Here is a 22,633-nt window from a genome sequence, read left to right on the forward strand (position 1 = left end):
TAAACCAGGCTTTGTGCCCCAGTCCCTCCTCTTCCCAGCAGCATCCACACAGGAACTATTTGAGCATGCCCAGCCCTAATATACACAGATTCTCAAGGCCTTTGTCCTGACACTAACACAGCCCCACATGAAGTTCAGCTGCACAGCTGCCTCAGCTTGTGATTGCTAAGACACAACCAGGCCCCTGGAGGAACTGAGACAAACAGTGTCATTGCAAGACACAAGTGGAAGCCATTTCCAAAGCCCTCTCGTAACCCTGGGCAGAGCCCTCTGAACCATAGCTATGAAGACACATTTCTGACAGAAGCAGACATGTCCATCTCACAGTGACTTCCAGTCCCAGCAATTTAATTTTGGCTCCCTATGGGAGGAAGGGAATTTGTGGCAGTGCACTGCAACAGAACACTGGCTGTTCTTAGAGCATGTTCAGATGTCCACACGTTCCAGTCAAAACCAGCAATTTTTCTGGACACCACATATTGTGAAAAACCACTTGCTTTTCTGAGACACTACAGCCATACAGAACCTTCTGCTTTCCAAGCAGCCTCTCTCAAACTCTGCCAGGGCTCCCTCCTTGGCCAAGCGAAGAGCAAAACCAACAGTCTTGTAGCATATGCAAGTGAGGGTCTGAGTGGGCTCTGTGCTGAGGAACTTTAGATGCCCAGAAAGCAGGGAGCAAGCCAAGACAGTCGCTGCTTCTATTTCCCCCAATAGAGCAAAAAGAAACACTGCTGGAGTGTCTGCTTCTGTCCAAGTGTCAACAGCCTAGGCCACATCTACATTCACAGAGGAAAAACTGGCCTATAAGGACCACTGACAACTGCATCAGTTCACTACCATGGTGATTAACAAGAACGAAACAACATTTGTCAACTCTGAAATGGGGTTTCTCACAGAGGAGCATGTTGGGAACAATCCTGTGAAGTCAGAAACTAAAAGGCAACTAACTCTTGCCCAGCGAGTAGCCAGACTGACAATTTACCTTGAGGGACTCAGCTCTAGGGTATCTATCCTAACCATGAACCTTCATACAGACAGGAAGACTGCAAGGACTACAGGTCCCATCACAGGGTATTACTTTGATGCACGGAAGAGAATCAAGCACAACAAACTTCCTACTGCAGCGCCTGTGGACTGGGCCTCCTCTGACAAAGAGCGAGCCATGCTGTGCCATGTCCTGTACATCATGGGCCACACGGTCCTGCAGAACCACGTTTGGCCTTTTCCCAGAATAACACAGCAAAGACTTCTCATTCTAGTTTGGGTGTCTAAGTGTCAAAACAGTACTCACCATCCACGGCATGTAGGTCTCTGTGCTCTTGGAAGCAGCTATAATATTTGTATTTTTTCCCACAGATGTCACATGTGTACCTAAAATTGTCTGTAGAAAGAAGAAAACAGGCCACTTCAGAAACTCTGAGGTAAAAGAGAAGCACTCCAGACAATGCTGCCCAATCAGACACCCCCATGCAGGTACATTCATCCCACATGCTCTGTCAAATCTCTAAGGCTCGCAGACAACCACTCCTTCACCACGACCCCTGCAGGCCTCATGCTATGTGGCTTGGGGCATATTCTGGTTTGTTATTTCCTATTCAGGCAGCTCTGCTCTCCAGTACAGCCTCCGTAAGACCTCACAGCAATGAAGATGCAGAGCAGCAGGCCCTGCGGAAACCTCCTTTGGAAGTTCAGGGCTATGGTAGGCAAGTGCTGGTCAGGACAGGGACAAGCTGGCAGAACTCAACACAGAGCCAACCTATGAGCTGTTGGAGGTCAAAGTCTTGTTATGCCAACTACAACACGGACTGGGTGTGCCTACACACTCACAGCACATGTGGTTCTCACTGCTGCTGCTCACTGACTACTAACCGCATCCGAGATCCCCGACGGGCACATTATAGCAAACAATACCAAAGAGAACCAACAATCCAAAACACGCAGGACAGTAAGGTGCTCGATGAACAGGAGGACTGATGGAGCCCGGTTCTGTCTATGTTTGTACCCTAGACAGCCTCCATCCCAGCAACAACAGACCCCCTTCACCACAGCTGTGTGGGGAAGACAGACAGATGCAAAAAAGCTCAAGATGCTTATAATTTGTTTTGGTCTGACAGGCAACAACGATCGTCTTTGGATCAGCTGTCACATCCCTGTAAGAGGAAAATGTCACTGGTCAGCTGGGTGGGGTTTCTCCATCTTCTGACATCTGACGTACACCTCGGGGTACAGACAGCCATCCATAAGTAGTCACCCCCCTGCAACTTGCAGCATTATACTTGTCAGCCAACCGCAGTAGCCGATGGGTTGGGTACTACTAGCCCACTGCAAACAAGGTAAAACACATCAGCTCGTGTAGCCACAAAGGATCTTGAAACTAATGTGTTTTACTTCACAACCGGAGCAAGCTAGGAGCGTACCCATCAGCTACCGGGGCTCCACAGCTGAGCTGCCATTCAGGAAGCTCCGCCCCAGCAGCTCAGCTGTTTGTACTCATGTATCCACACAATTAGCAAAGTTAAGGCCTTGGTTTTACCTCTTCCACACTGTGTTCAACACACCAGAGTACGCGCTTTAAGTAAGCCTTTATTTTACTTCTCAATCGTTTTGTTTTTAAAATAAACAACTATTTTAAGCTACTACACACTGGTACAGCCTCATCGCTCACTTGGGTTCACTACTGCAGCCATCAGCACCTGGGGTTCCAGCACTAAGCAAAGAATCACTTTCTGCCCTTTATTCTGCTTGGCAGAATGAAAGCAGAAGCTATGCTATCTAGAAGAGAAAAGTGCCAAGTATAAAAGGTGTTAAACAGCTGGGCACTGGAACTGTGCCCCTGTGCTACCAAAAATACTGGAAGCTTAATCAGAGCACAGCAACACTAAGCTAAATCTAAGGGATTTTTAGGAGTCTAGGCTGAACAAGCGAGACGGAGCCCAGGCACATGTACCGGGATGAAAAGGATTCACTGCTTCAGACAGTGCGCTCCTTAAGGAAGAGGAGGAGGAAAAGCACAACACAACTGGTGGGTCACATGGAACTAGGTTTCATTACATAATCTTACGCAGCCTCCTTACCCCAACCTCCTGGGGTCATACAACAGTGCCAAGGGTCTCAATCTACTCTGGACCCTTTCTGACAACAAGGGGAACCTAATGATTGCTAGTGAATATCTGTCTATCTGTTGCAAAAATAAAATACAGTCAAATATTAGCAAAGAAAATTCATCACATGTCATCAGTAATCAGTCCCACATCGCTGGGTGTCCCCAAGACAAGCAACCAGCCTCCTTTTTGAAGTGCAAGGAGCCATGTGGTAGACAAACTGAAGACCAATTCTTCAGAGTTATCCACCAAATACCAAACACTTTCAATACCTCCATTTGGAGGAAGAAAACTATGATGGCCTGAGTCTGGAACAAAAGTGCTCGATATGTAAGGAGACGTGTTAAAACAGAATAAAAGTAAATGCTAGAGGCACACCATTTCACAGACTCAGTACAGGCATGGCTAGTTGTAGTCTCTCTGCACTTAGAAAAGATTGCAGGGGTCTCACTGTCAACAGCAGAGATGTGGCACATGTGAGGTATGACCACTTCCGTCCCTAGGCAGTGTGGGGTAAATGAAAGCACAATAAAAAGTACAACAGCACACCCCAAGAGAATAGGGTTTTGCTTGTTCTGTTAGGGGACTGTTTTCCCTAAGGAAGAATGACCTCCAGACATTACAGTGAAACAAGTTGTTCTGAGAAGTAAGAATTTCTTCCAGCTGGTATTGGTACTGATCTCTTCCTCGACTCTAAAGGAGAGAACACCCAGTAAATGGTGCCAAGTCCCAGAGACGAGGAGGTTTAGGGAGAATTCAGGAAGTATCCAGAGACTGCTGATGGGTAGCTGAGCTCTACCCTCTCCGAACAACGGCCGCTCTTCCAGGGCTGCACCCAAGGACTTCCTCCTTCTCACCCAATAAAGCTGTCTTTGCTGACAGCCGTCGAACACTTCCAGCGCTGTTCCCAGCACCAACAGCTTTCTTAGCAAGAGACTCACTGAGCACTGTTAGCCTGTACACTACTAGCTATGAGGGACTCCAAGTGCTCAGGTACTCCTGCAAGCCCAGACTGACACCCTCATCCCTCAACCTCTGAAGAGATGGCACCAGACATAGTCAAACTAACGCTACTTAAGCCAGTCTGCTCAGATTCAAGCTCCCTCCTGTCACTAGGTAGACATTAATGCAGGGCAGCTCCACCAAGAGCAGCAACATACCAACAGGCACTAACAGGACTGAAGGAAAAATACAGGGAAGGATACCAATCAGCCCACTAGCACAGAGGTCCAGTGCTGGCCCTTGTTGATATTCAGGCAACAAGTCCTACAGAACACATCCCTGCTGCAAGCTGAGCAATCGCTGTTATTACACTGCTGCAAACGTAGGGTTTCAAAATGCTTAAAAGACGTCTAGTTAAAAAACAAATTCCAGCAAGTATCATCATTCCTCATTCATGATCATGACTCTTTCCAAGGGGAGCAGTGATTCCAGGAAAACGTCGAGGGAGTAACAGCCTTATGTACTTAGTCCGCCCACATTTCATCTTGTGAAATGCACCCACCAAAAGACAGCACCGCACCTTACTAGAAACAAAGGCAAGCAACAGCTTTGTTATGAGGCTCTTCCCCAGATAGAAAGGACTGACGTTTTGAGATGGCAAACAGGCCCGTTTTTCAAGAACCCCAAGAAATAACTCCAGGGGACCTGAAAGCTTTTTTGACCACTGTGCTTGCAAGTCAAGCGCACCTCCAGTAAAAGACAGGGAACGTGCTGCTCTTCTCTCCTGTCTCCCAGGGCTGCTGCTGGCTGGCTCCTGTCACACGGTCTGTGTTCTGCAATGACTCGTAGCTGCTGAAATACCCTGCCCTAGGGATGATCAGCCAGCTCACCTTTCTTTCCAGTGGTTGCATTACCTATTCTGAGATTTTTGGGGTTGTTTTGCTTCAAATATTCAGCAGAGAAGAAAGCACGTCTTTCATTTTGGCAGGAAAGAGGGAGGGCAGAGAACACATGCCCAACAGCGGCAGGCGGAAGAGGCTTCTTTCCTTAGGCCCAGGGCCTCAGGGCATTTTGCTCTGCAAACCCAGGAGGGGAGCAACAGCCATCAGAAATGTTTTGAAAGGTTGGGACTTCTGTATCACAAGCTGGAAATACAGATCACTCAACCCACCCTCATAAGTGCAGGAATCCAAGACCACAAAAACTCTGTACAAACTAGTTTCCACGGGGCTCAGAGAGCTCTACCCAGCATCACAGAAACCCAGACTGGAACAGTTACATACATCATCCAGACGACATCCCTGCAATGCTGACAGCACATCCCGTTAAGGGTGCAGAACGATTGGGTCTCCACACAGCAGGCTGTGGGAGCTTCTTAAGGACTCCTCCGAGATGAAGAACAATTCTCACCTGACACAGAATTCACACTGACCTTTCAAATGGATGAAGCCACAAAAGCGACTTGATGGAGGAGCTCTCACGGCAACCAGGCACTTTGCAGATGCTCCTGAATCCTAAGCGATCCTACTCTTACAGAGCACTGCAGCAATAGCTGTCTAGCAGGCACAGCCTCCAAATGTGGAAGGGCACAGCTGCTGAATGTACACAGATTGCAACAGCCTCCTGAATTATTCCTAAAATCCATCAGTGTTCCAGGTCTCAGTCAAGAAAAAAGCAGCAAAATTAAGGAAGAAGAGAGGGCAGTCTGGACACCACTACTTGTCCTGCTCCATGGTTGGGGTGGCACCTCTGCACCAGAAGGTTTGAGAACAGCAAAGGAAGCACCAAACTCCAGGAATTCCATGTTCCTGGCCCACCTTGGGAAACAAGTTTCCCAGTTTGTGAAGTCCAGCAGCATCTCTGGAAGGGGAGGGGTCTGGATCTCTTACAGTTAAGCCTGCTGCAATACCTTTATCTGTCATCTCTCTATTTGAGGTTGTGATGTTTCTCCCCCCAAACAGGCTTTCTGAGTGAGGCTTATATGAGAACAAAATATCAGCATCGTCCCTCCAGCCATGGCCAGTGGATCGCAGGACAGTCCATGAGATGCTTTGATGTTCAGTTTCACATTCCTTAACTGTTTCCTGAAAATCTGCTGGAGTCCTTATGCGTCCTGCTGGTGATAAACACAGAGGGCTGGAGCTGGTGAATGGCTGTGTAGCAGTGTCTGGAAAAAGCATCACCCTTCCTGGGATGTCTGCCGCACTGAAAGGAACCATGAGCAACTCCAACACTCTTCCAGTATGAGCCAAATCCACCTGATCCAAAGAACCAGGAGAGGCTGGCATTTTCTGAGATATCTGCTGCATGCTCGCGCCTGGGAAATGCCTTTCCAAGCTGTGTCCAGAGCACAGACTACCTGAGCAGCCTCCCCAGAAAAAGACCCAGAGTGCAGCTACTGCTTCCTTACAGCACAGCAGGGAGCAAAAACATCTGGGACCCTCACTTGTTTCTGTGGATTCCACCCAGGGCAGCACAAAGACAGCTCTGGAGAGAGGCTTCTTCTCCCTTTCCGCAGTCAGAAGGGCACCTAGATGGAAAGGAACATATTTATGGCTTCCTAAGCTAGCAGGATATTCCCCGCGCAGGTTCACAGACAGTTCCTTTGGCCTAACCCTTTGGCATCTTTAGGGGCTTTCTCCTAGATGCTGGACTGGCAGTGGGGAAAGGCAGAATGTAGGTTTGCAGACACAGAGCTTACTGCCTGTAGACCTCCATCTACTCCTCATTCAAACTGTGTTCTTGCACAGAAGTTATGAGCTTTACAACTGTATTTTACAGCCAAGTAGAGAGTTGCCAGTAAAATCAGTTGCAATCTACATCAGAGCTCAACTTAAAGGTGTCTAATGGCAAAATTCCTTGAAAAGGGAGCAGGACTGAGCCCAAAGTCAGCAGCAACTCCTTAAGAGGATTAAAGTATCCAGAGTTACATTAGGAAGGATTAAAAAATAATAAAATCCAGAAATTTGGAAAGGACAGAAACCCTCACACACAAAGGCACAAGCCAGCTCCTAAGTGGGGGTTAGGAAAAAAACTTTCCCTGTGGGCAAACTATTCCAAGATCACTCATTTCATGATCATTTACTTCCTTCCCACAAACATTTGGCCTTTGTCAGGAACACTGGAGACATCTAGGCACACACTGGCTTAACCTAGCACCGTGCTTCACAAAGCGGGGTCCTCAGGCTGCAAACTACCAAGCCAAGAAAAAGGCAATCCCAAACCCTCACACAGAAGGACCAAATCCCTTGAAATTGCCAAAAAATAGAGCAAGATGTTAGCTCACCTTCAAGCTGGCGAGGGGCTAAATGACAGGTGAGAGGGCAGAGCCACAGGCTTGTGCTTGGTTTCTGGCTGAAGCATTTCAGAGCTTAGTCCCAGCTCCTGAGAAGAGCTGTTGCAGATGCATTCAGTAGCCACAGGACTGGCTTCACCTTACAGCATTTTTTAAGCTGCTTTCAAGTGGGTGGCCAGTGAATGCTATGAATTCTGTGATACACTATCCAAACCACGTGTCAGCTGAATCTATCAGCAAGATGGAGACTGAAATGCAGCCCATCCAGGGCTGTGTGCAATCCCTCCAGGTTTGCAAACTTGATGCCAGACTAGCAGGAACTTCCATACAGAGGGGAATATCCTGAATTCACTTTTGAAAGACAGCCCCCTTGTTCATAACAGTCTAATGGTCACATACTGTCAGGTTTTTTTTTTTTTAAACATTTTGGGAAAAGGGTGTTTTGGGTACTACTCACTGGATGTTGAGAGAGAAAAGACTTCCCAGACGTTCTCAGGATGTTATACATCCATGAATTTCCTTCTCCCACAGTTAGAAGTGTGTCAAAGTTGAACGCAAACAGACAGCAAATATCAGCAATTTACAGCAAAAATATTATGGCGTTTCACAATTATACCCCAAAATCAGCATTATGAACCAGGATATTCAGACTCCATGATGAAATTCAGACACACCAGACAACACAATTAATGCCAGAAGGTCTAGCTGCATACGTCTTCATTCTGGTGTCACTTCAGGGCAGTGTTGGATTCTTTTTTATTCAAGTTGTAACTATGTGTAAGATAAAGAATGCTGGAAAGTGTGTTAAGGTGCTACTACCAGCAATTTGACAATGAACAGCCTCAACCTTGCATAATTTTCTAAAAACCAGGTGTACTTGTACATACCTAACTTGTTGATGCAGAACAATTTATCTTTTCTATCAGTAAGGATGCTGAATCTCCATCTTAAGTGAAAAAATCAATTCAGTCCACACTGTGGAGTTATGCACAACACACAATAGAGGCCATTTGATTTTAACCTCCTTTTGGAATCAAAATGGTTTGGCTGGCAACACACTACTTACCTACTTCAGAACTGTTTAGATTAAATGATGTAGCACTGAGAGTTTCATAAAGGAAAAGCAAACCTCATCTTGACTTTTTCCTACTCATTTGTTCGTGACTAGAAATTTTGTTCTTACTGTGATTTTCAGATGGGAATTCACATGGAGTATCACTGCCTAGTTTCCAAAGTGGAAAAGAAAAGTGATAGTTAAGTGACTGAGAAGCACTGAAGAAGAGATCCAGGCTCCATAAAACCTCATAAAGAACAAATTCAAATTAAAATAAGCTAGGAAGGATGCAGAACTCTCCTCTTTACAATCACCCAAGATAATCAAAACTCCAACCTTTTTGCTTAGGTCGAAAGGCAGAGGACTTAAGAAGGTAATCCTTGTATTGCTCTGCCTTTCCTGGTTATGCACCTCCTTACAAGTGAAAATACTGAGAACTTAAATACTTAAGATACTTAAAGTGGTTTGGTTTTTTTGTGTGCTATTCAGGTTCAGCGTGTTGAAATACTAACAAGCAGCTCAATGAACAAAGGTTCAGGGTGAAAGAAGAATATGCAATAACTGAATGGCTTTGCTGTTTGAACACCTTTTCTGCTGCTGAATTTCAACCCATGTTGGAAGATGGAAAGTGTATTCCTTCTTAACGAACAGCGGAGGCATGTATTTCTATCTTCAGTAAAGTTCTCCTGGCATCTTCAGGACAAACTGATGGATTATCAGAACAGTCTGGAATTACTAAAATTCTTATCCTTTGTTAACAGAATAAATATATTTCTCCATCAATTTTGCTGCCTGGGAACCCTCTCAGAGATTTGTTGCAAAGTATTAACATCCAGATTTCTGTAAATGTGGTCTATGTAGTCAGTATCTGGGAAAGGGGCAGAAATTTAATTTTTATGGGTATATTAGCAATTTTCTGTATAAGATCATGTGAAGATCACAGATTTATGGACAACTTGAAAGCCTCCTTTTCTATAACCTTAGATTAAAACTACACACAGAGAAACTGGTCCTCTCCAGAGCTATGGAACTGCAGGACAAACATCAAGACCTCCCACATGACTGCGGTGTGCCATGCTCCTGAGCACACCTTACCTGGTTATAAGGCAAGACCCAGTAGGATACCCAAAGTCAGAACATCCAAAAAGAACCCTTAGTATAAAAGTTATGTCAGAAGAGCAACTTCAAATTTACCCTATTAAAAAACAGGTCAGGAACTGCTACCTGTTTCACCCAGCCTCAAAGACGACGTTGGTGCTGTAATGTGAAGGCACTGGGTCAGACCTAGCAAATAGCAGAAAAAGGCAAAGGGAAATGGATCTCTCATGTTACAGAAAACCTGAGAAATTGCAGTGATAAACTCACTCCCATTCCAGTCCTGCAAGGTGCTCAGAGAAGGAGAATGTAAGAGCAAGACAGCAGTAACCTCTGTTAAGGTGCAATGGAGAGCACTGCACCTTGCCAAAACAGTCTTGCTCCAGGGCAGAATGAACGACCCCAGCCCCAGAGCTGCAAAGAAACATGCTTTTGTGAAAGGCAACAACTACAGCACTGAAGGAAGGTATCTCAGGCCTTAAGATCAAAATTTCTTCACACTGTACAACCCAGATCTAAGTTCCTTGTTACTTTCTTAATGTCCTCCTTCTGCACTGAAATTTATCATTCTTGGTCTCAGCCCATTGGTCATTTAAATTTGAAGATGAACATATTCATGTACCTGTTAGGCAAATGGGAATCTAAAGAGACTTTACCTACTTAAAATGCAAACACATTAGAAAAATCAAATCCATTTTCATAGTCCTCCCCAAGGAGCAGGAGAATTAGTAAATAAGAACACTGGCAAAATTAATCACAACGCTGTAAATGACTAACCGTTCACTCCGCATGTGTACGTGGGTGTGCACGCACACACGCACCATTTACAGCAGGCATTTAATTGTGTAAGGCATTAGTAAGTTTTACCAAGCACAACAGTGGAACTTTCCATTTCTTGCTCTGGTACCTCCCCAAAGAGTAAAAGGAAATCAAAAGCTAAAATTTACTTTAAGGAAACATTAAGGTTGCAAATTTGAATATTTAAAATTAATCAAGAAATGGAGATGCTAAAGGTTCCTCCTCAACCTTCTATTAACACCAGCAAACCACTTACGTATCTTTCCATCACTAGTCAGAACATTAAAGTCACCATGTCCTGTACGCGTAAGGTCTGGGCAAGAAAACCTTAATTTTGAATATATTAATTTCATGGTTTAAATTCACAACCCTCAAAATGTTTTTGCACATGTAAGGCATTAGCACCACGCCTCCACAGCTAACGTTTGCAAGGCATATTCCAGCCCACATCCTTGCTTCTAACCTTTCACTGCTTTTTCAAATCAATTCCTTCTTAGGCTGAACTTTCTCATGCTTAGTCAGAGCCCAAAGGGAAATATGCTCTTAAAAGATCAGGCCAATCATTTTTTATTTATGGGGTTGTGAAATATTTACTATGTATTCCATTTTGGAAAAAGAAAATAAATTGCAATTTTCCTTTTTTCTCCTTGTAACAATGTCACACAGTGGAGACACAGACTCATCATGGATGCTGTCCTGTACAGGTGATGGGCTTGAATGCATCAGGCTAAGAAACTGGAAAGAAAAACCTTCTGTTTGCTGCCTACAGCATCCACAGATCCAGATGAAAGTCAGTGTCCCCCCTACCACTGAACGTCCTATCTTAGCCCAGCATCCAAGTACAATCTAGCACACAATAAGCAAGTCTGACACTATATGAATGGGGAAGGAGAAAATAAAGCTCCCAGATGACAGCAGTTTTATCTAATTTTCAAAAGACACGCCTCCTGACCCATCACCAATCTGATGAGAATTACAGACAGCTACCAGGAGTTGGGATATGAACACAAGCTAAAACAGATCTTGCACTGAGGCATAACGCTTCACTACATCTAGATACTTGATAAAAGGGACTGAAGATCTGGCGAAGAGGAATGACTCAGACATCGTAAGGCACCCACTGAAAAACTGTGCCACAATGTGGGAGCTTCAGCATGAGAGAGCTGAACAGGTTGGCAAGTCCCCAGCAGCCAGCTCTGCTGTACCAGAGCCACAAGCTTCCCTCTAGGCTATGGCAAATCCCAAGCTTGGAGTCAAGCTTTGAACAAGGGATGGCGATGGCGCTCAGCTAGTAACTCAAAAACTGAGAGATACTGGGCTGTGCTGCCTGCTTCATCACGTACACAGCTGGGACTGGAGTGCCTCTTCTGAAGATCATTTTGGTACTGCCTGCATTACAAGGATCTCTATCCTTAAAAGCAGTTATTTTTAACTCTGTGACACTGCAGCAGACACTGTGCATCCCCACCTTCCTTGATATTTGCTCTTATGTGATACAGCACAAGGAAAACATGCCGACTGGCTTTTCCTTCCCCAGATTGCACTGGTAGAACTGGTAGCCTTGGAGCCTTCTCGGTATTTTGTAATTGCAGTTTGCAGTATGACTTTGGTCTGCACTACAGCAGCTTGTCACTCGAGAGGAGAGCAGTGTCCAGCCATTTCTCAGCCTCTTCTTGAGGGCCAGTTTTCAGCTGGAGAGGATGCTGAAGACTGGACCGTACCAAAAGAGCTCAAGAAATCTCTGTATCACCCGCTGCACCCTTCCCTGGAAGACTGATCTGTGTTTTTCCCTCTGTAGTACCAGTATCTGTGTAAACCTCCAATTACAAAAACTTTGTACCCCCAACACAGTAACCCGACTCACTTCAATAGGGAAAGCAACGCAGAACACATTAAAAAGTTGCCATAAACTGGGAAGGGTGATCGAGTCTGGGAGCCACAGAGGGAAAGTCAAGACTTCAGTTTAATTGCAGTGAAGAGCAGTTAAAGAGTGTCTGCTGGCAGAAAGTCCCACCCGGGGCAAGCAGGGAAAGCACTGGGAAAGGCCTCACAACTGAGAGTTGAGTAACTGTCTGCACAGCAAATTTCTGAACAACACATTAGAAAAACAACCTTGAGGATGTTCTATCTATGAAGCAATGAAACTTTCTGGAGCCCATCTACTTCTAAAATTCTTGCAAGCTCACAGCTATCAATGCCAGCCCGAAGTTTCGTCAGTGACAATCACCAATTTCATCTAGTAATTTTTGCCCTGCCTTTGTGCAAGGGGAAGGAGTTCTCTTGGGATAACTAGAAGGAAAAATGCATTCAAGTGCTAGCTCAGAGTCATGAACTCTAGTTTCAGAAGCAATCAGCAGCCACTCCTAACAAACAGACACTCACTGCGCTCACATACAGCCTGATCAATGCCAGTAACTCGGCACCTCGCAGCAGGCTGGGAGCTTGTCTCTTGCACAGGCTTTCCAACACTCCTCACAGCAGGCTCCGTGACTCAGGCAGCTCCTTCAGTAAGATCTGTTGCTGACCCCAGCACATGCCACCTTTACCTGACCATAGGGGAATGCTCTTCCTCCCTCAGGAAAGCACAGTTGAGCCTCCCCCTTCTCTGTGGGAGACAGGAGGGAGGCTACAGGCCGTTGCTGTGTTGGGCACAGGAGTTACTGCTCCGCAGCTCGGCTCTGTGGCTGCTCCTGCTGCGGCCGTGCTCCACCAGCTGCCACTGGCTCCTGCTCCACAGGGTGCTGCTGCTCAGGTGGGCTCCAGCCTGGCTGAGGGTACGACACTATCTCAGGTCAGCCAGCGCCTCCCACCAGCCCCGATGGCCACGGCTTGGATGCAGCTCCTCTCCCATCTGTACTGCTGCTGTCCCCAGCCTTGCCTCAGGCACGCAGGGGCTGCCGCTTGTCCTTGGCGCTGCCCGTTCCTGTATACCTTCCTCCGCAATGTCCAGTCACACAACCATTAAGGGCTCTGGTAAATCCATTCTTTTCCAGTAAATACAGTCACTTCTCTGTCCCGTTCAAAGGGCAACACGGAGAGATACCGGCTGCCTTCCGGGAGAGATTCAGGCAGGACACTTGGTAGTGCCAGAACTTCCCACCCACCCCAGCAAAACTGTACCATAACAATCTGGGAAGAGCTGCTCATCGTGGTGTGTGGAGGTGACATAACACTGTCACACAATATCCAAAGACCACTTTTTGCCCCTCCTCCACCCTGGTAACTCAACAGCATGGTCTGAAATACCTGGTAAATATTGTCACCTGTGGGATGGTAATATTGGTATTCAAAAATTATCTGAAAACAGGAAAAAAGGGCTCCAACACAACAGACACAAAGAAAAAACAGGTTGTTTTACTTGGGATCAATCTTGGGACGTTGTGGATCTGGCCTAGCTTTCAACCTATGGGGCTGGCCACAGCAAGCAGCAATGCACTAGGAAAGTCGCTCCCGTTTCCACTAGAATTTGAGGCATGAGTGAAGGAAGCCATCAGGTGCTGCCAGGCAAAGGATGGTCTGGGCTCACAGACAGGATCTGTCTGCTCAGGCGTCTCCCAAATGGTGGAGTCCACTGAAGAGCTGCGTACGAGTAACCTGCTGGCAGCATCAGCACAGGGATCTGCTTTGGAGAAACAGCACAAAATCCAGCTTTTGTCTCTTAAATAGAATTAGATACACGCAAAAGCAGGAGATGGAGACAAAGAACAGGATCTACTAGAAAAGAGCCATTAGTGGTCTTCCAACCTCCAGCAAATGTCACTGAATTGCCATAGTAACAACCAGCAACACCCTTAGGAATGAAGGCAAGTGGGGCATTTGAACTGGGCTGTCCTACTGTAACTGCTTTTTCATGGTGTTTTCCTGCACACCACAGAGTAACCGGCTGGCGGCATGCTGACCGTCTAACAGAGCAAACTTCACACTCACGGCTAGTACTGCCTGTGAGCACTGCCTGCTTTTAAACTACAACTTGCTTGTCATGGTCCTCAAAAAACTTGTTACCAGGTCAAGAGAACAGCCAGCTCCCCTGAACGATACACTGGAGATGAAATCAAGGCTCCCAAAATCACCTCTTTCTGGTTCTTCCCACTTTTAACAGTATGTTGTTAAAATATTCCAGGAATGCTAAGACTCCTCCCCACAATATTAATCAGCATTGCTCCACCGGGCTCAGGACTTCTCCCCTCAGAAAAGGGACACTTCCAAAGTCTCTAACACCTAACCCGACGTACAGAAAGTTAAGACACCTGATATACTTTAAGAAACCTTCAGTTTTTAGCAATTCTTCCCCTCCCATTTCTCTGTGCATTTGTTGTTCTGCTTTTTTTCACAGGGCACAGAAATGCAATCCAACAGCCTGTGCCCAGCAGACAGGGACTGGGCTGCAAGCCCAGAGACTTGTGCTCTCTTCCTTTGCCACTCACCCGCTGGTTGCCCCTGGCAAGTGACTTTCCCTCGGTCCTGCCCGCAGAATACCAAACTCCTCTGTAAAGTGATCCCAGGCTTATCCAGGCAAAAGGCTTAGAAGTACTATGGACTAGTTGTTAACATTTGGTATTTTGAAAACAGGTATTAAAAGGCCATTGGTAAGTTGAAATCAGGCAAATACCATATTAACAGTTGCCAGAGCGACCTTAACTCTGTCCTAGGCTGTTCCAAAGAGGCAGAGATACTATTAGAAAAAGCAGTAATGAGCACGTAGAGAAAAGCTTAGGTGCTTATGCACTCCCAGATGAATTAAGGTTTCATGGGCAACCATAAAACTCACAGTCTAACTGAGCTCTGCAAGCCAGTTATGGTTATTTCAGAGATGTTCTTATACTTAAGTTTGTCTTTCCTACAGAAAAGAGTAAGAATAATACCAATATCCAATAGCCTCAATATTACAATCCATAACCTGTAGCGGAGTTACAGATGTGGTAACAGCCAAGACTACCACGCTCTGGAGACCACAGCAGTGCTGGTGGAGGCTCATACTCCCCTCTACCTCCTGGGGATGAGCCCAAAACCAAGCTGTCAGCGTGGAGACCATCCTGGGTTTACTCCCTAACCCAACTGCAGCTCCCAGGTATAGGCACCGCTGATCCAACACTGGTGCCAGCCTAGCTCTTAAACTGTGACATGTGCACTGAACACAACCTGCTTCGGGACCCAGCACAGTGCAAATACCTGTTCAGGTCAGAGGTGATGCTTCCCGCAGCCCTGTCTCTGGCACACTGTCCCTGCTGGTGCAGGGCTTGTTGGACCCCTGCTTGCCAGTGGTTTTATTTAGCTATCTGTCAGGTCGCCAAGAATTTCCCGTGGTATGTGAGCAGCAGGAGGGAGACTGTTTTTACAAAGTTTGTAACTCCCCAAAACATGACTGGAATTTCCATGAAGAAGGATGGCACAGATCTAGCTCAAACACCTTCTTCCTGAGGACTTCCAAAAGTCTGCAGCAAACCACAGAGGCATACGAGCACCTCAGAAAAGATTGCCAGACTCTTGTACAGGAACAGTCAGAGACCTAGATGTGATGTCAAACCGGCCACGCCTGCCTAGGAAAAAATACCAGATAGAAAGTGTTTTTCAAAACTTTTCTCCTCCCCTCCTCCTCCCTGTCAGTCAAAGTTGGTAGCAGCTAGACAAGCCTTTTTATTAACACATTAGCACTGTGGGTTGCATTGTTTTCTTCTCTCTACATGTGGGAATTCTGGTCTTGGACCCTGAGCCAAGGCTAGGAAAGTAGCTCTCAAAGCCATGCAACTATGTCCCCATGAGCACATCCTCTCCTCAATACCACAGATCTGCATCCCTACAAGAATAGGGACAAAACAAAAAAGGGAGTCCCAGAGAAACAATCTATAGACTAAAAACCCCAAGGGCTGAAAACAACCAACCAAGTGCAACAGTTTTTCCTCAAGAGAGTCTTCAAAGTGCCTTCCCAGCTGGAAAGTCTAAACACCACTGTCTCTCCTCTTTAAGCAGGCAGCAAATAAACAACTGGCCTCAGCTGTGTCCCAGCTTGCCCCATGGCTCCCTCTGCCCAGGCAAAAAGGGCCAGGCCAGCCCATCCCACAGCAGCCCCTTCTTACCACCACCACCACCAGTTCTGCCGACCTGAAGGCAGGGGCATGTCACAACACAGCTTCACCCACCACGTCAGTAACTCATCCTCCCGACAGGCCAAGCACGACTCACTCTCAGACCCCGTACGGCAAGATGCAGACTTTGCCTCCCAAGAACAAAGAGGACTCACTGCTCTCAGGGTAAGTCTGGGGAGCACAGCACAGCTGACTGCCACCAAAGCTCAGCTGCTCTGGGACCAAGCCCAGGTGCCCGTGCTGTGCTCTGCAGAGGCAGCAGCCGAGGTGTCTCCTCACTTGGCACACAAGGTTGCCCTCACCAAGCTTTCAGGTGCCCGCTGTTGCTGTGAGTAACAGCTGCCTCCAGAAAGTCACCATGGAGAAAACTTGAACAGCTTTTAAAAACCTACAGTTCTAGTTATCTGAACTAATGCCAAAGACCCACTGCTGGACAAGGGAGCTCCTCATCCACACCAGTTTGGGATGGATGTAGTCTATGCCCCAGACAGAAGCACATCAGAGAAAACAAGATCTTGCCGTACCCCTTAAATACTGAGAAATTCTGGAAGAAGGCAGCAAACCATGCCTGCAGAGACCGTGAATCTAGAGGTTCCCAATGACATAGAAATAGCAGAGGAAGATTTGAACAACACAGACGTCTGTAATAGAGATGGTGTAAACAGCCAAACTGGGTCGCAGAGGAACAGCAGTGGAGCAGCAAGCAAAACAAAAATAGCAGGAAAGGAAAGATACATAAAAAATTCCTAAAATATATGAGGAGCAAACAGACTGACAAGGCAACAAGAGGGCTATTGAGTGGAAAAAAGAGAAGAGCCCTGCAGAGGCAACCAGGGTAGGCCAGGGATTTAACCCAGCCCCAGAGGGGAAGGCACAGGGAGGAAAGAAGACAGCTGAACTTTTTCACTGCAGCAGCAAGGAGGGGAAGAGGAAGATGACTTTGTCAGGAAATTACAACCACCTGCACTTAGGAACAGCAGCATTGGCCGAACACTTTCACGTTCACTCTCTAAGGCAGGTGACACGCACAGCCTGTTCTTCCACTGGGGCGGATGGCTGCGGTGGATCTCCCTTCCCCATCCCCTAGCCCACCACTCACTATTTCCCTGCTCTGGTGGCTTGGGCTTGCCTCCAGCTAGATGAGACTATCTGGGGATAGCAACGAGCGTGCCAAGTAAAAAGGGGTTCAGTAATTCCTGCACGGGGGAAGGGGGCCAGATTCGCACAGCCCGGCATGAAGATGGAAGCAGTCCCTGCCTCTCCTACTGCTCCCTGCTCCATCTCCACTGCTACCACGGCAGCTCCTCTGAAGCCTAGTGCAGAGAGCAGCTGCTTGTCACTCTCTTTCCCAAGAACTTCTGTCTGTGACTTTCCACTCTCCCCCGCTCCCCAAGATCTAACCGCCACAGAAGAGGCAGTTATGCCCACAGAAATCCTTCTATGGTTGGAACGACATGGAGTTTGCCCACACAGCAGAGGCATGAACCCTCGTGGTTTTTCCCCTCTTACTCTCCATACCTCACTGTGCCCTGTCTTTCTCAGCCAAAAAAAACCCCGCAACAAGAAGGGGAAAAACTGACTTACAGAGAAAAACACCTCTTTGCACAAGGTGGTTCCCAAGCTCTGGCAAACAGGATACTATGGCTACTTCCTGCATAACAAGCCCAGGATGCACACAGTCTAGCCCAGAACACAGTAGGGCCCAGCGTCAAAATTCAGAGCAAGGCGGCCAGAAGAGCCTGGAAAGACTCAGGACAGGTAAAACACTGATGGGCAGCAGAACATCTACTGAAAAAGAGACAGCAAAGGAAGTGACAGGGGCCTGGGAAGGAGTCTCTGTTCCCTGCACAGAGCTGGACACCACATGTCACTGGGTCAACGGAAAGAGAAAAGGCCCCCTTGCAGAGCCCATCTCCCCTCCACTGGGCACCGGGGTGGGTACACACTGTGTGATGGCTGGTTGCTACTGAGATGCTTCGGCTCAGGGCTGAGGATCTTCATCCCCCACTTGCACTGAAGTCAGTCCTGCTTCCTTCTGCAGACAGAAAGCCAAGAATCCCCCACGCTAACCCCAACTCTTCACCTATCACAGAACTGGCCTCAAGACCCAGCAGTTCAAAAAAAGTGGCATGGTTGTACTTTTTAATTATTATTTTTCTTTACTAACTATCTAACATTTTCATACCCACCCAGGGTAAGTGGTGCTCCCAAGCTGCCCTCTGTAACCACCAGAGTTGGTACCTTACCTTTCCAATGGAAACCGTGGCTCTTGCCTAACATGATCAGAGCAAAACCTCAGGAGGTCTCTGGTCTGACCTCTGGCTCAAAGCAGGGTCTGCTCTGAGCTCAGACCTGGTTACCCGTGGCATTATCCAGGCTGGTCTTGTAAACCTCCAAGGATGCAGAAGACACAACCCCTCTGGACAACCTGTGCCACAGCATGGGGAAAAGCTTTTCCTTCAAGGCAGCCTCAGCCTCAGCCTCTCTTCCTCCCACTTGATGTCCATTACCTCTCATTATCCTCCACTGTGAGCTGCCATCTTCCCCCCTCACAGGGCCTGTCAGGCTGCCACCAGGTCCCCTGCTGCCACCTCTTCCCCTGCTGTGCAGGTTCTGCTGCCTCAGCCCCTCCTCACCTCGGCAGCCCGGGGGCCTCTGCTGAACCTGCTCCACTTTATCAGCGTCCTCCCTCGGGGCGGGGACACCACCCCCCCCCCCCCGCCCCAAATTCTAGGTGTGAAGTTCGAAAATCCTGCAAGCTTGACCGCCCGCATTAGATGGGCTGGCAGCTCCAGCACCCGCCCTGGGGCGGCTGAGGCAGCAGAGCTCCGGCCGCCCTCCGGCCGCGCACACCGCCCGGCTCCCCGAGCTGCCGCGGCCGAGCCCGACCAGCCGCGGGGACCGCGCTCCCCTCAGGGCGGGAGGGCGCCGACAACCGCCTGTCGCGGGCTCCGCCGCGGCCCCTCTCCCCGGGGAGGCCGCGCCCTGAGGCGGCCGCTCCGCCAGCTCTGCCCCGGCCGCTCCCGCCCACCCCCGCCGCCATCTCCGCGGCGCCGGCCGCCCTCTGCCGGCCACGCCGCAGCCCCGGCCCGCGGGGAAGGGCCCCGCCGCCCCCTCCCGCCACAGCCCCCGGGCGGGGCGAGGGATGCCGCGGTCAGCGAGCCCGCCCGGGGCCAGGCACCCGCAGTGCCCGCGCAGGCCAGGCCCGGTGCCCCCTCACGCCCCCCCGCGCCAGGAGTACTTACTGCCTTGGGAGGCTCCTTCACCTGAGGCAGCTTCGGTGTCTGCAAAGAGAAAGAGCTGCACTTAGATCTGGCGGCCGCCCCTGCCCCGCGTCCGGCCGCCCCCAGCGCCTCGCTCGCTCGCTCTCCAGCCGCGGCTCTTCTCCGCCATCGCGGCCCGCGACGCCCGGCCCAGAGAGCCCCTCCCGGAAGGTGCCGGCTCCCTCGGCCGGACGGCAGGAGCGGGCTGTGGAAGGCCGGCGGCCCTCGGCGGGGCAGGCTGCGGGGCCGCCCCAAGGGCTGTTCGCTAAACGCAGCCGCCCGCGGTCCCGGGGAAGCGTCGCCGAAACTGGGGCGCTTGTTCCCCAAGCAGGGGCCTGGATTCGAAACGGGACGGCTGGAAGGGTTGCTCCTACCCTGCACGCAGGGCGCCTGCTCCGAGGAGCTTCGGGGAGCCCCGAGAGGGCTTTGGGGTGCGAGGGTCTGCCCACCGGCCAGCCCCGGAGCAGCCGCCTCCCCGCTCTCCCCCGGGAAGGGCCCTGCCGCCAGCCACCGCTTGTGCCTTGTCTCCAGGCCTGAGGTGGGCACAGACCGGACACGTCCCAGCAGCCCCGCTGTCGTTATCGGAGCTTGTGACGATGAGCTGCCTAATTTCTACCGAAGGTGTGTTGAAATTGCTCGTGTGCTTAATTCCTGGGCAAGTGCTGTCAACCCAGGAAAGCGGGCGGTGACCAGTGCACCCAGCTCAGCCTCCCACGGGAGACGGCACAGCCTGTCCACTGCCGAGCAAAGCCTCTGCAAGAGATGGGCCACGAGAATCCCCCCCGGGGCTATTCTGTCCTGGTCTTACGGAAGGCATGTGTGAAAAGATGGGAGAAAAAGCTCCCTCCACTGTAACACTTGGGACCGCAAGAAGCACACAGCAAAGACCACGTTCGAGCCCTAAATGGATGCAATGGGCAAAGCTGCAAGCTGGAAAACAAAACCCAATGTTACAAGTCAAGGATCATAAATGATTAGGGTTTCCAAGCCATTTTGAAGTGTTTCATATTCATCCTAAATTGCATATACTGTATGTCACATTATCTAATAACATAACTACGTTTCAAAATATTCCGTCTGTCTCTTGGAATCACGTTTGCATTGCTCTGAAAACCACAGCTGCAGAATGTCACAGCATTTTTGAATTTAAAATTTGCAACCTTAAGTAATGAACACTGCATTTAATTTCCTTATTTCTTAAAAATAATAAAAACAAATGATTGTGGGTTTGTGAATTTGTACCTTTCTACTTGATTAACCTGCCTGATTAGATCACTTTTCCAGGCAACAATATTAATTTGGCACAACTTCATAAACTGAGGGGCCATCAGAAACCCTCAGTATCAGATGCAAAACCCCGACAGTCAAAGCCCTGTATTTTTCCACAGCTGCTACTTGTTTGAATTACCACCTATCACTCAAGGAAAAAGCTAGCTATAGCACAATGGAGTTCTGCAAAATGCTGTCCTGGCATAAATAAACCATGAAAGACATGTACTATGCATGCACCAGGCCATTTCTGTCATTTAAATAGCTTTTAAAAGTACTTTAGTCAAACTTAACAAGAATCAAGCAACACACAAAGGTTTAAGGAGCAGCCATTTCTGAACTGTGTTAAGAAATGTTGTTACTCTTAGTCATAAGACAGACTAAAGTCTTCATGAATTAAAAAAAAACCCCTAAAAATCCCCTAACAGCCCACTCTAAATCACCTTTGGGCTGAGACCAAGTAATTACAGCTTTAAAACAAAAGACCAATTTCTGAGAAAGCTGCAAGAGTAAGTGAGAGTAGGGAGGCAGCAGGAAAGCTGGAAAATAGGCAAGTTAACTCCTGTGTCTCAAGTAACTTTCTGCACCTCCTATAAAAATCTGCTGCAGACTGGGAAATGTACACAGTTAAAAACGGATGCTTGGGATGCAGCACAGATGGCAAAGGACACCCCCCCCCCCCCCAAATCCTATGATTTTTCAGTAGTAGATAATTATACAAATGAAGCCCAACTTTCTTCAGCTTGGAAACACCATCTCTCCTCAGGAGTGGTTATTTCGTTATTAATTTTCAACTTCTCACCTCAAAATCCTTTCAGTCACCGAACTCCTCCAACTTAAGACTCCAAAAATGTGCACTTGGAAAAATGCTTTTTTCCATATTCACAATTTGAACGAGTCATCTTCCTCTTCATATTTTTTGAATCGAGCAGAACCCATTCTTGAAAATATTAATCTGAAACTTTAAAAGCTTTGAGAAGTTTTTTAGCAATTGGTTAAACTAGAAACTGCCTGAAGAAAACAATCCTACTCTAGTGCTTTCAGCATCTATTCTGATGATGGTAGATGGCTCCTCAGCTGGCACACCCATGCGGGAAGGAATGGAGAGCTGACAGGTTCAGAGGGAGGCAATGGCAACTAAATAATGTAAATAAATAATAAAGAAAAACAACTTGAGCAAAGTCATCATTCAGCCCAGAAAAGCTTATCTGGAAACAGAGAACTTCCACCAATTATTCGGACAGGGGTGATATATCCTGCGAGGGTTAAACTTGAGTCTAGCAATTTTCCTTCATTTGCTTTCTGAAGAATTAATTCTCCTTTGGGTAAAGTCTCCCTTGCTTGGCCTCAGCCCAGAGGTTTTTAAATTTACTGTTTGAAAGTCTAATAAAGTAATTTCAGCCATTTTTTGGTGTTATCTAAAAGCGAAATAATTTTCCTGACTCAAAACATGCAGATGTTTTGCTGCTCATGTTGCTTAAATACGACCCAACCGTACAAAACAAAACTTTCTAGCTGACTAACTCCTGAAGGCAATCCAAACCTTTTAATGACTTGAAAAACCCCACACAGCTAAACAAAAAGCACTGTAAGCAAAACATCTTTAAGGCCTGGGTTGCATGTAGGCGAAGCAGTAACGTTTGTCAGCGCTGATCGCTGGGACAGAGCCTTCCATCGCCACCAGGAATGTGCAGCCTTTCTGCTCCAGCTGAACTCCAGCAGCTCTGCAGGAG

The 22,633-nt window shown here is 48.0% G+C and overlaps 1 protein-coding gene across 8 annotated transcripts in view; it reads right to left on the reverse strand.

The window, feature by feature from the left end:
* The window catches only part of ZNF618 (zinc finger protein 618), a 163,160-nt gene that overhangs the window by 44,532 nt on the left and 95,995 nt on the right, over positions 1 to 22,633 (reverse strand). For 4 of the 8 annotated variants that reach the window (XM_074891586.1, XM_074891582.1, XM_074891581.1 and 1 more), the window contains 2 exons: positions 19,614 to 19,652; positions 1,292 to 1,381 (listed from right to left, as the gene is read on the reverse strand). In XM_074891586.1, coding sequence (XP_074747687.1) covers positions 1,292 to 1,381; positions 19,614 to 19,652 — 129 coding nt within the window. Of the gene's footprint in view, positions 1 to 1,291; positions 1,382 to 5,952; positions 6,032 to 6,489; positions 6,574 to 19,613; positions 19,653 to 22,633 lie in introns of those variants that run through there. The other 4 variants (XM_074891578.1, XM_074891584.1, XM_074891580.1 and 1 more) reach the window with 2 other exon arrangements.

Source organism: Strix uralensis, chromosome 21 (genome assembly GCF_047716275.1).
Source record: "Strix uralensis isolate ZFMK-TIS-50842 chromosome 21, bStrUra1, whole genome shotgun sequence".
In the NCBI taxonomy this organism is placed as follows: domain Eukaryota; kingdom Metazoa; phylum Chordata; class Aves; order Strigiformes; family Strigidae; genus Strix; species Strix uralensis.